Source organism: Cyprinus carpio, chromosome A25, assembly GCF_018340385.1.
Source record: "Cyprinus carpio isolate SPL01 chromosome A25, ASM1834038v1, whole genome shotgun sequence".
Taxonomy (NCBI): Eukaryota; Metazoa; Chordata; class Actinopteri; order Cypriniformes; family Cyprinidae; genus Cyprinus; species Cyprinus carpio.
Genome location: NC_056596.1, coordinates 307490 through 321811, shown reverse-complemented (window position 1 = coordinate 321811; position 14322 = coordinate 307490). Strand labels below are relative to the sequence as shown.

At 35.4% G+C, this 14322-nt stretch overlaps 1 protein-coding gene across 1 annotated transcript in view; it reads left to right on the top strand.

The window, feature by feature from the left end:
- The first annotated feature begins 741 nt into the window (after positions 1 to 741).
- LOC109058051 (AP-3 complex subunit beta-2-like) overlaps positions 742 to 14322 on the top strand; it is a 32881-nt gene continuing 19300 nt past the window's right edge. The window contains 4 exon segments of the mRNA XM_042714956.1: positions 742 to 893; positions 10938 to 11013; positions 12944 to 13018; positions 13993 to 14088. Of these exon segments, the coding sequence (XP_042570890.1) occupies positions 787 to 893; positions 10938 to 11013; positions 12944 to 13018; positions 13993 to 14088 (354 nt within the window). The 5' untranslated portion in view covers positions 742 to 786.

Below are 14322 nucleotides of genomic sequence, written 5' to 3'. Positions count from 1 at the left end.
TGTTTTGGGCACATTGTACAGTACAATGAAACGCAATTATTTTAAAATATTCTGTTTATGTCCTATTTTGGAATACTTCCATACTAATTTTTGACACATCAACGGCCACATCATCCGTATGTGAATTACAGTTCAACGTGATTCCAAGCACTTCTTTCTCCATTCACAAAACAATTACCGATGCTCTGCAAGAACAGTATTTCTCCCTAAAAATATCCAACAACAGTACAGAGTAAAAAATCTAATATCTATTAAGAATTCAATCTATATATATACCCCACGCAATCATATATCAAAACCCACAAAACAGTACATATAGATAACTATAGCCTAAGACACCAAGACAACTATGTATAGATTATTATACTATCTATATATATAAATATATATATAAAACGTTTACATCATGTGATTGGATACTTCACGCGGAAATGAGGACAAAAAATAAAACACAATTAAATGCAGCGACATTTTATATTTTAATTACATTTAGTTCGAAGTGATTCCTAAAGAAATCACTAAATCAGATGCTAAATTAAATTATTTTATTGGTATTTCATTTCATTCCATACGTCACTACAGTATTGAGGAATTAAAATTAAATTAAATTAAATTACATTTGAAACAGATATGAACAGGGATGAAAGGTAGAGGTGCTCACGCAACGCATGCGCTGCTCCTCCGGGCTCTGTCTGCTTCAGCACCGCGTAACAGGTCACGTGACTCAGGTCTACAGCTCTCCGCCGCTCCGCATCATCATCATCATCAGCAGCAGCAGCAGCAGGGATGTCCGCGAGCTCCGCGTTCAGCGATGAGAAAGGAGGCTCGGCCAGCGAGCCCGAGTACGGTCACGATCCGGCCAGCGGCGGCATCTTCTCCTCCGACTACAAGAGGTGAGACTGTGCGCTCGGTGACCCTCGTAACCCGGGGGCGGCCCACCGGAGCGTTTACCGTACAGAAAATCTCAGACGGGGCGAGGTGCGCATGTGCGGATGAACGAATGAATTCCGTGGAAAAAACAACAAAGACATGATAAACACTGAGATGAAGTGGCGTGAATGGAGTGTGTCCGTGTGTGTTATTCGCGTGTGTGTGTTTCAGCACCGGCCGGTGGACAGCGCTCAGGTCCCTTATGACGACTTCTGTGCTGTTTTTCACCTCAGTTTGACTGTTTCAGTCGTGTATTTGGTGAAATTTTTGGTTTATGTAGTTAATATTTGTATGGCAGTGATTTCTCGTTGGTTTTACAGTGTAAATATAGCCCTGTAATCTGTATCTCTCGCTATCCTGTAGTCTTAGCGTCGCTAGCATCATGCTGACTAGCACAGCTACCGTCGTCTCTGTTGATCATAATACCAAAAATAACCTGTTCATATCTGTTCATATCTGTTTAATTCAATTTAATTTAATAGATATATATATATAACCTTAAGATAACTTAACCTTCACCTACAGTTTCAGACTTTATATATGTGCGTGAGCACCCTCTACCTTTTATCCCCTTTCATATCTGTTAAATGTAATTTAATTTAATTCAATTTAATTTAATATATATATATAACCTTAAGATAACTTATATACAGAACGTTTTCAAAGATGCTATTTTTACGTTTTATTTTTATTATCAGTCGGTAACCTTCCCAGAACCCTCTGGGAAACAAAAAACTGTTAAATGGGATAAGCTGGGAGTTGTTTTTGTCCATGTTTTACATAGTTTTGCTTTAGTCTGGGTTTTTAATTCACACTATTTATCTTTAGCACCACAACCGATATATATAGCAATATTTAAAACTGCAACATCAACAAAACTAAAACTAAAAGAAATGACACAAGCTCATAAAATTATTCAAACAAACTAAAATCCCTAAAATAATAAATAAAGAAAAAATGTAAAATGTAAAGAATTAAAGCTTATTCAAGTTCACATATTACTAAAAAAAAATATATAATAATAAATATTATATATATATACTTTATTTATATATATATATATATATATCTAATATATATCTATATATATATAATATATAGATATATATATATATATATATACAATAAATCCCCAAATCAGATAATGCAGAGTTAGTTTTGTCCACGTTTCACTCTTTAACTTTGGCATCACAGCTGGAAGCACAAAATTACAAATGTGAAAAATATTTCAGTTTAGCAATCAAACTAAATGAAAATATTTATAATAATAATAATAATAATAATGACTAAAACACATAACAAAATTACTAAAATTACTAAAAAATAAAATTAAATTGGAACCTCTAAATATAAAAATAAAAGCTAATTTAAAATATTAAAAAATACTATAGTAGTAAATAATACTAAAATAATAATTAGTAAATTAAATAGTGAAGTTTTCCCCCCTTCTTTTTCTGGGAACCAAAACTTTAAATGTTGCTTAACACAGGGTTAAATGTGACCTTAACCCAGGATTGAAGCTGACATCTACATCTTCCTCTTCCTCTTCCTCTTCCTCTTCCTCTTCCTCTTCCTCTTCCTCTTCCTCTTCCTTATTCTACCTCTGTCTCTTGTAAAGATGTGACGATTCTGAAGATTAGATCTTTAACTGAGATTGATAATCAATGTTGGCAGACTCTCTCTCTGTCTGTGGCTATATTTAGAGGCAGGTGCTTCAGTCTGATGTGTGGAGAATATCAAGGCTCTGGTCTGTTTCTGCTGAGGTCATGTGACGTGCTCATCCTGTAGCTGATGTTTGCTAATATTATTTACTTGAAATGTATATTTTATTGTTTATCTGTTGTGTTTTTGATGCTTGTTGAATCCAGTGTTGTTATAGGTAACTAAGACTGAGATTAAATTTATAAATAATTGTTTTTGGTACTTGAAATAAAGCTGTTGAAAAACTTGAAATATGTAAACACATAAAAAATGCTGCCTAGGCAACTAACTGAAATAAATTGAAGTACTAAAAGTACTAAAACTAAAACAGAAAATGCAAATAAAAAATAAATGAATGATCAATTAAATTAAATCTAAATGAAATCGACAAAAGCAAATTACAAAAATATTAATAAATAAATGCTATAATAGTATATAAATAATACTGAAATAGAACTGCTTGGATAAATCTGGCCTTTCACTGGGCATCATTCAGTTCACGCCTTTTCTCTCTCAGACAGTAGAGGGAGCCAGACGCACATTTATTTACATCCTTGCTTTTGTCAGGGTGTCATTTGAATATGGACATGATTCACACACCCCATGTCAACAAACCTGACTTTACTGCTGCTTTACTTCTCGACGATGCTCACTATTCTTGATATACCATGTGAACTGATATACAATGAGCTTCTGTGGTGGAGGGTTGTTTGTGTACAGTAGCTACAGTACTGTTCAGAAGTTTGAGCTTTCTAATGCTCACCAAGGCTGCATTTATTTGATCAAAAAATACAGTAAAAAGAGTAATATTGTGAAACCTTAATGCAATTTAAAATAACTACTTTCTATTTTAATATATTTTAAAATATAATTTATTCCTGTGATGCGCAGCTGAATTTTCAGCATCATTACTCCAGTCTTCAGTGTCACATGATCCTTCAGAAATCATTCTAATATGCTGATTAGCTGCTCAGGAAACATTTTTGATTATTATCAATGTATATAACAGTTGTGTTGCTTCATATTTTTTTGAGGAAACAGTGATAATTTTTTTTCAGGATAAAAAAATAAATAAAAATGAAAAATAACACAGAGCCCAAGCTTTATTTAGTTTTTAGTTTAATCACAAGCCAACGATATAACAAAACAAAAAAAAAATATAAAAAAAATGTTTATCAGAATAACTTCTGAAGTAACTTTCCTGTTCTTTTGAAAAATAATATCCAATAATAATAACCAATAATATAATAGGCTAACATATTTTACACTTCCTTTCCTCAGTTATTTCCCACGTAATATTCTCTTTCTCTTATAAATATGTCATGGTATGAACATGAGATGCACTGTGAAAGCGTTTCATGCTGTTGTTATTGTGAATGAGGCATAAATGTGACAGAGGCTGACATAAATATTTTTTCTCTTTGCATAATCATCACTTTCAAATTTCTGCTCTGCTGTCACAGAGCTCTGACACTGTTGCACTGCAGGATGTGTGTGTGTGTGTGTGTGTGTGTGTGTAATGGCAGTTCCACTGGTTCCATGGTAAACATGAAGACGAGTGATTCTCACCACATGCTGTTGCCTTGGCAACCCACCCCTCTGATCTGCTACTGTACAGCTCTCCATCTCTCCATCTCAGAGAATCACCCTCAAGTATTCATGAGATTGCTGGAGATCACCTGTCAGACAGACTCTGTATGTGAGTTCAGAGAGATTTGGGAGTTTCTGACGCAGGAGAATGTCTCTTTAGAGGTCAGTGGCTTTTAGCACTGCAGTGTGAATTCTGCATCTGTCTGTGAATTCGGCTGTTCCCTTTCTCCATGTTATTCTAGGCTCAGAAACGCCACGTTACATGCTGACAATAAGAATGGGACTCATTCAAATGAATCAAAATGTAGAGAACAAGATGACAGTAAATCATTGTGATCAAACTGTGTCAAACATAAAGTATCAGACTGATTAAAGTGTAACCAGACTGTATCTGACAAAATAACAATAAACTGAGTCATAATGATTCAAATGAAACAAACTGTATCAGACAGAATAAAACGGAATAATTTTAACTAGACTAAATTAGACTGGAATGGAACTGAATCAGAAGAATTCAAATGAATCAAACTGTACTGGAAAGAATGAACGTGAATCAAACTGAATTTTAGTGATTCAGTTAAATAAAAATGTCATACAGAATGAAACTGAAGCATTTTAATCAAACTGAATTGAACAGGATAAAACTGAATCAAATTAAATCAGACTGATTCAAACTGTGTCGGACAGAATGACAGTGAATCAAACTAAATAGTACTTATTCAAATGAATCAAACTGTATAGAATTAAACAGATTTTTTAAAGTGAATTGGACAGAAAAAAATGAATTGAGCTAAATTAGATTGAACTGGACAGAATGATTTTTTTTATCAAACTGTATGGGACAGAATGAAAGTGAATCGAATCGAAGCAGATTGATTCAAATTTATTCAAACTGGATCAGACAGAATGATAGTAAATGGAACTGAATCACACTGATTTAAATGAACTGAACTGTATCGACAGAATCCTTTTAATCAAACTGAATTGACAGACTGAAACTTACTGAATTGAACTGTAGCAGTCAGAATGGAAGTGAATAAAATCAGTGAATCAGTCTGATTTAATTTATAATTTAGATTCAGTTGCATTTACTCAGTTTCACTCAGTTTTAAAACCAATTTGAGCTAGACAAACACTATGTTTTGCATGCAACTGATGAAAAAAAAAAACTGTTTTTTCACATTTTAAAGCCAATTTTGTGTAAGAAATATTTTCAAATGAATCAAATAATGAGTCAAGAAACAGAAACCGAATCTGCACACACTCAATACAACATGAATGACTGTACACATGAATATCTGCGCTGTGTTTTTTTAATTTTTATTAATTATTCAAAGCAAATATTAATACAGTGCTTGACGACATCCCAACATAGGGGTTTTCCTGTGAAAAACCTTTTTTCCGAGCAGCGTTTCTAGCTGAGTCATATCAGAGAGAGGGAGAGGCAATCAACCGTTGCAGAAAATACAAAGGAAAAGAGGACGAGGGACAGAAAAATGTGCCCAGAGAGCTGGTAAAGAGCGATGGTGTGAATGAAAGGAGAGGGAGCGACCCGAGTGTGTGTTTCATGAGGGGTGGGGTTCTGGTGCTGGGTGGGCGGGGTATAGCTCTGCTCAGCGATCAGAGCAGTGTGTTCACCATCAGTCGGCTCTGAGCAGGATGAGAACAGCTTTTGCTGTCACCTCCCTTCTCGTCTCCTCACCTCTGAGGGTCGCCTCATGCGAATGACAGAAAAGACGCAGATCGCTTTGAAGCCTCCATATCTGCATTGAGTTAATGGAAACAGCTGACAGCTGAAGACCGGACCTGAGGATTCAGTACAACAGGCTGTTACGTGCTTGCACTTTGGAGTTTACGGTCTGCTTGCTTTTGAAACGGATTGTACAGGTGTGTGTGAGCGTTTGACTCTTCAAGAATCATCTACAGGTGTGTTAACCTGCCTCAGAGGATCTAAGCAGGTGCAAAAGTTTTCAGACTAGCTTGACGATGACCACCATGCAGAAGTTGCTCCAGCTGCCTGTGAATGCCGTGAACATCGTGAAGGGTGTGCAGGGGGTCACTCAGGGCCAGGAGGAAGCTCTCAGTCCGGTGCTGACGCCCGACAGCGGCCCGCAAAACTGGTACAGTGCCGTCCAGCCTGAAGAACTCCGACACCTGAGATCTGGGGGGACGGGCGGTGGGGGTGGGGGGGTGGGGGCGGGGGTGGGGAGGGGTCAGAAGATCGATCTGCGCTGGAGGAGGGGCTTAAACAGTGTTCAAAAACGCAACCTTTACGGTACGCTAACTCTCATGGATGGCTGTGTGGTGATGTGAATGATGCTCTTTCAAAGCATAAAAATTAGTACACATTTAATTAGAACTTTATTTAAATGTATAATTTTATCAGTTTATAATTGTCAAAATTTTATAAATAATTAAAATGTATAATTTTATTAATTATATATATATATATATATATATATATATATATATATATATAGTTTACATGTAAAATAGATATTTTTATTACAATTATATATTACAATCAATGTGTGTGTGTGTGTGTAATTGGTACAACTCCTATGATCTGGTCTCTTCTGAAACTCTTTAAGAGACATTGCTGTCTAGGAGAGACTCTCATTAGTGCTTTTTCTTCCCTACTGGATCTTGTCTTGTTGTACCTCTTGAGCAGAGGGTGTGTTAATTGTCAGCTCTGGTTGGTGTAATAGTCACCTGTGCACCTGCTCGTACAGTAATACAGATCTTCCTCTACACATAGACCAGAACTGTTGGCAGAGACTCTAAGAGCATCATTGTCTCAGAGTTTGTGTCCAGAGAGTATAGCTGTGCTCCTGAACAGGTCATTAGAGAGAAAGGAAAAACCCTGTGGAGTGTTGAATTATGAATAACTTTAATAATATGGAGCTCAAAGTGTCTCAGGTTTGAAGAAGAAGATGATAGGAGATATATTGCAAATGAGATTCTCTGCAGGGAGCTTGTGTTTCATAATTATTTGGTCATTACAATATGCTATAAAATAGCTTTAGATTTACATGAGTTAAATATTCCTCTCATGCAAATGCAGCTGTAATGCTATTATGACTTTGTGCTGTTGAACATATTGGGCATGTTCTTGTGTTGTTACTGTGACTGTAACAAGTGCTCTAGAGGACGAGTAGAGTTTCTTTCAAATGTCTGCACATGAAACTAGATGTTTTACAACAATGAACATCAACAATAATAATTTTGCTAACTTTTTAACAACTAAATAAAATTTAGATTTTATTTCTATTTCGAACTTATTTTTTTACTATTACATTATTTTGAGTAAATTTTGAAAATATGTTTTTTAGTTTATTACAGTATGTATCAAGCTTAAATATTATAATAATATATTGAAATAAATATATTTGTACATTTGCTATAAGCTTTTTGCAAACACTCTAACCTGTTAAAAAAGTATATATATTATATATTATATATATAGTTGTGCAAGCTTGATGCTTAAATATATTTCATTCATTCATATATATATATACATGTTAGACTGTGTTAGACTGTGTAACACATACCCCTTGTAAATATACCCAGCGTCAGACCTTTCATCAGAACTAATTAATTTGCTAAAAGCTCCAGTATGTAAATCAAAGCATTGGTGCTCAGTCACTGCAGGTCAGGAGGGAAAGTGATTACAGGTTTGTATTCCCTCTGCATGCAGCAGCTCATACTGTGATTCGGAGACTTCCCTTTGCTCATCTCTGATGTGTGACACTGTTTATCCACTTCATTTATTATCTAAAATGACTTACAGTGCATTCAGTTCATGCACAGCTCTCTGGAATATGACATAATAATCTGTCATAATGTGGAGATGATGTATTTGACTGTAGCACGTCTGCTGAATCACCAAGCCTGTGTTCATCCTCTAGCGTCGCTCTGATCACGACCCACCGCGTGCGCGCGCGTTTGTGTGTGTGAGGTAACTGGAGCTGGCAGAGCGCGTCCACACACGACTAGCACAGCCATCATGACAGGACACACACTCTGATGCATGAAAGGAAACAAACCATCCACACCTTCTCACACACACTAATATTTGACAGTGTTTATATGGCATGAATCTCCGCGGACCCTTCCAACTAATGAAAGCCGCCAAGGGAATCTTTTTTCAAGAGCGATACATAGTGGTGTTGGGTGGGAGACTCTGGCAGCAAATCTATTCACAGGAGTTTTATTGCTCTCTTTGTTGCTGTGGAAACCAGAGAGCAGGACCTGGGTGTGTTGCGAGATATCATAGTCGTTTAATTCCAGCGACAGTGGCATGACAGCCACCGGGGGAATGTTTTTAATTTGCGAATTGTGTTATCTCGGCTAGCTCATAATGTTTTCACGCCACAGCTTTGGAGGGAACACACTCGCTCTGATTGGCTTGTTTTGAACCCGCTGGGACATTATTAGGGGTGTCATAATGCTTGACATGTTTTCATTGATCAGGGTTCTGATCTGTGATGACATCAGTGGAAATCCAGTGTTCCATCACTGTAGATATTATACATCATGTTTAGAAATTCATGAGTTACTTTGCATATTATAGTACTACATTTGCCCATAACCAATCTGGAATCTGCATAAATTTGAATTTATTAAATGATTGGCTCTTGACTATGTGAATATTACAGCACAAACCTTTATACACTACCATTCATAAGACGTCTCTTATGCTTACCAAGGCTGAGATACAGTAAAACATTGAAATACAGTAAAATATTGAAATATTATTATAATTTAAAATAACTGTTTTATTTTAATACTTTTAAATGAAAATTATTTCTGTGATTCAAAGCTGAATTTTCAGCATCATTAACTGTCTTCAGTGTCACATGATCCTTCAGAAATCATTCTAATGATGATTTGCTGCTCAAGAAACACATTTATGATTATTATCAGTGTTGAAAACAGTGGTGCTGCTTAATATTTTTCTGAAAACTGTCATACACATATTCTTAGGATGTTGTTTTTTTAATTTGATGAATAGAAAGTTCAAAATAACAGCATTTATATGAAATATAAATGTATTGTAACATTATATAAATGTTTTTACTGCCACTTTGGATCAATCAGTTATTATTATTTTAAAGAAATTAATACTTTTATTGAACAACAATGCATTGTTGCTCAATAAAAGTATTAATTTCTTTAAAATAATAATAATAAAAATAAAATCTGACTAACCCCAAACTCTTAAAAGCAACAAAACCCTAATTTTGATGTTGTAGGTCATTTATGTCCAGCAGTTACAAGGTTCAAAACACAAATGAGGCATTTTTAAATCTGGTTTTGAACTCAATTACTATTTCCTGCTGTGTATGAATCATCATCAAAGAACAAGCAAACATAATTATATTAAAAATATATATATATTAATTTCTCTTTGAATCAGAGCATAGTTAAGCCAAGACTGCACATATACAGTAAGTGGGAATTGATACTGATATGTTGATTCAGTTTGTTTGTGTGAATGTGTGAGCAGATGTCTCTCTGTTGATTTAAACCCAGCCAGTGTGATTAATGGCAAGAGAGAGAGAGATAAAACGAGAGACTCAACATCTCTCCTTCATGACTTCTTTCTAAAAGAAGATTGCTAACATTAGGATGTGGTTGCTATAGTAATGTGTTTCTATGGACAGGAGGGTTTTGGACTTATACTTCTTGCACTGGATGTCAGACAGTCTCATCTGTGACGAGTTGACTGACCCAGGATCAGATGTGGGTCTTAGTGTCACAGCTAAACTTGTGGCCAATCAGAATGAGTTTGGCTTCAACATTATATCTTTTTCTCATTTGAGCTAATATAAATTAATTTATTTTAATATTAATAGTTTTTCCCAGATGTCTGGAGGATCATCTGCTTTATTAATTATCATGGATCTGGGGCTTTGTGGGGATTAAATAAAGGAGTGATATATTTTTGGTAATATATATATATATATATATATATATATATATATATGTATGCACAAAAATAATTACTTTATCAACATTAATATTAACATTGCCAATAGTTTAGATTTATACGTATAACAAATTTTTCCAGTGAACACAAATGCTCAGAAGTTGCCCTTTTAGAGGAGATTTAATGAAGATTTCATTTACATTCGAGTATCAACTTTTCCTAGATGTTTTTCCTATAATTTCATCATAAAACAAGGCAGTTTTTGGCATCTATAGAAATTAATGAATGTGGATGGTGTTACTCAAGTAATTTGATGAGAAATGTTTGAGTTCATACTGAGATCCCTAAATCTGCAATATCTTCTCGTATCACAGTTTGAGAGTTTGTTGTAAAAGATGCATTTGAGAGTCTTCTTCTCAGGAGAAGCATGTCAGAACAACAAATCACTGCCACTGATTTCTTGGAGAAAGCGAAGAGGGTTGTGGCTTCCCTTGTGTTAGTATCTGGTGCTTATGAAAACCAGATCATGCTGTTCGTGGTGTTTCTGGGTGTGTTTGTCTGTTTTGATCTCTGTATGTCAAATTTGTGTGAATTCTTAATGCAAGGTTTAATTTCATTTGCTCTGGTTGGTTCTTCTGAACTCGTGAATGTCTGCAGGGCTCTTAAAGAGCTGAAATGAGTCTCTCTGAATCTTCTTGTAATGGACACCTTTGTGAGATTTTTAAAGGAGAGAGAACAAGAACAGTTGATAAAAAATTCTGTCTTTTTTGTTTTACATCTTCAGACACGATGACCTGAAGGAGATGCTGGACAGTAATAAAGACTCGTTGAAGCTGGAGGCCATGAAGCGTATTGTTGCGGTGAGTACACCTCGCACATTCAGTATTTTTGTTTGGTTTTCCAGTCTTAAATCAACATACAATTAATTGACATAAGATATCCAGTCTTTTTTTTCCCTCGAAAAAATAATCAAAATAAGTGAGTTTTTTGCTTAAAACAAGAAAAAAAATGAGGTACCAGTGAGGTAAGTTTTTATCTTTATTTTTATTTTTTATGCATACTATTTTTGAAGTATGCAGTATGTGTATAGCATGCAAATTTTCTGTACACATTAAATGACATGCCAAAATGTGCATTATATAAATGCATAATGTGTCCCACAATGCAGTTCTCTCAAGCGTCAATTGCATTGTCTCGTTGTGTGGTGCACAGCTGGACTGCGAAATTTGAGCTCAGTTTTCATGGATCATCCGTAATAAAGTCTCAGCAGGTTCGGTTTTATAGCTGTATTGATGAACAGAACAGAACCAGATATATACACGGAAATCTAAGTCAAATAAAAACCTGATTGTTTTGTGTTTCAGGAAGAGATATTTGGATTCATGTCAGTAATTATGTGACCGTGTAAATAGACAGAAGGCTTTTATTGAGGGCAGTAAATGCCGCTGTCACTGTGTGTTTTATGAAGTCTGGGCTCTCAACGGTTTGTAACTGTTGCATCAGGTCTGCTTCTATAGCGAGATGAGCGATTTCAGCGAGCTCTTTGGAAATGGGACAGAAATGCGAAATGCGTTTAATATTCATGAGCTGTTTCAGTGTCTCTGTATTGTGAAGGATCAGATCAGGACTGAAATATTTATCACTTAGAGCTCAGAAGCCACAAACAGCCACCTGATACTGTTTCCATTCACAGAGCACAGGTGGCACCGGCAGCAGATACATGATTCCTTCAGGACCAAGCCAAAAGTCACCCAATTTATTGTTTTTATCTTCCTGTGAATGATTCATCATTGCATATTATAAAACCTTTTTTTTTTCTTCTACTAGCAAGCATATATGTGACCCTGGACCACAAAACTTAAGTCGCTGGGGTATATTTGTAGCAATAGCCAAAAAAACATTGTATGGGTCAAAATTATCGATTTTTCTTTTATGCCAAAAATCATTAGGATATTAAGTAAAGATCATGTTCCATGGAGATATTTTGAAAATTTCCTACTGTAACTATATCAAAACTAAATTTATGATTAGTAATATGCATTGCTAAGAATTCATTTGGACAACTTCAAAGTGCGATTTTCTCAATATTTTGACTTTTTTGCATATAGTGCAACAAATTTACTTGTTCGTAATATTATTGCAAACTGATGCAATAATAAAACACACTCTTAATCTGTCGTCTTTCATACATAGCGCTTATTGCACATTTTGTTATTAAAGTTTAATGCTATCCTCATCGTTTCTGTGCTAGATAATACCAGTTGCATATCACCTTGTGAGTAATATACTTAGATTCAAAATTTATATTTAAAATAAATTGTGGCTTTAACTTGTTCATTGTAGTTGGCAACCTTTTCAAATGGGCAACTTTAAATTAAACCAAATTATCTGTCATTTGTATTTATCTTTAGACACATTTGAGGACATAAGTGTGGGCTCAGTAATTTTTTTGTTTTTGAAATAAGTTTCTGATTAAAAAACTGTAAAGACAGTAATATTGTGAAATTTTTATTTCTATTTTTTATTTCTATTTTATATTTTCTTTAATATGGAAAAGATACCCTTTGTCATGTATCGCAGTGTCGTGTCGTGTCTGGTTAGGACACATTGTTTAGCATGATTCACCCAAAAACTAAAATTCGGTCATTTGTTATAGACAGAATTTTCATTTCTGGATGAACTGTACCTTAAAGTGTCCAGAGTCTTTTTAGGATCACAGTATAATTGAATCACACTATATATTTTACATCGGTATGTAAATATTGCCCTGTTTGTGTGTGTTTCCCACAGATGATCGCCCGGGGGAAGAACGCCTCAGATCTCTTCCCTGCAGTGGTGAAGAACGTGGCCTGTAAGAACATCGAGGTGAGTGAAACGCCGAGGAACAGCAGGAGACAGGAAGCGGCTCAGAGCTTACAGGATGTCAGCTTTTCTGGCTGTTATTAAACTTTAATCTTGTGTTAGTTTGCAATGGCAACGTGGCTCTGCTCATGAGTCACTGTAAGCTCAAGTGCTGAGGCACAAAAAATGCATTAAACACCGGATCAGTTTTACTGAGTATTAAAGATATAAGCAACTTTTACTCTCTACTTCACTACATTTTTGAATAAGGATCTGTACTCTTTACTCCACTACATTAGTAATGAGTGTTGCAGTTACACATTACATTTTGCATGGCACCCAGCTTTTTCTGCAGCAGTTTACTTCTGCTACAAAAGAAGTGAAATTGCAATTACAGGGCACTGAAGTACTATATCTTGTGCGTTTTGCCCTTACTCACCCAAACTTGTCAACAAGGCTACTTTATGTGAATGCCAGATCCTTAGCAAGTAGCTGTGAATCACAAGTGTGAGATGAGGACATGACTGCAACCGGCGATGAGGCCGAAACCAGCACATCCAGTGCAAGAAGGCTTTGACTTTTTAATTTTACTTAACATTATTTGATTTATCTGTTATATTGAAGAGACCTTTTTGAAGGATATTGCTTTTTTTGTGCGATTTTGAGGTGTTCAGTTGTATTTTGGTTTTAGAAAATAAACGTGATTGCCCTCTTCTTTCTTATTTTTCACTGGCATGTCTCTTTGACTAGTGCATCTTTGAGCCTATGTTTACAGTAGTATGAGTAAAGTACTGTTAAAATCAGACACTCTAAGACTTTTACTCAAGCTGTTTTAGAATTGAAATAATAGAATTTTTAGAATTGGTGAGTTGTAACTTGTAATGGAGTCATTTTCACTGTAAGGTACTTTTACTCAAGTATGGTTTCAGGGACTCTTTACACCTCTGGAGTGTATGTGTGCTTTGTGAGTTTGCAGTGACGTGTGTTTTCTCTCTCAGGTGAAGAAGCTGGTGTACGTGTATCTCGTGCGCTACGCTGAAGAACAGCAGGATCTCGCTCTGTTGTCCATTTCCACCTTCCAGAGAGGACTGAAGGTCCTAAAACACACACAAACACATTATTCAGGGTCTAAATATGCTGCTTCATCCTGACAAAATCTTCCCTGACCATCTTTCACGACATCCAAAACATAAGAAAAGGCTACACTCCAGTTTGCATACTTTGTTTTGAAAGTGCATAATGTAATTTTGAGTGTGTTGTAAGACTACTGCTTATTCAGTTAAAGCTGCTGTTTAGCACAATGTTTTCAATTCAGTTATGTAAAAATA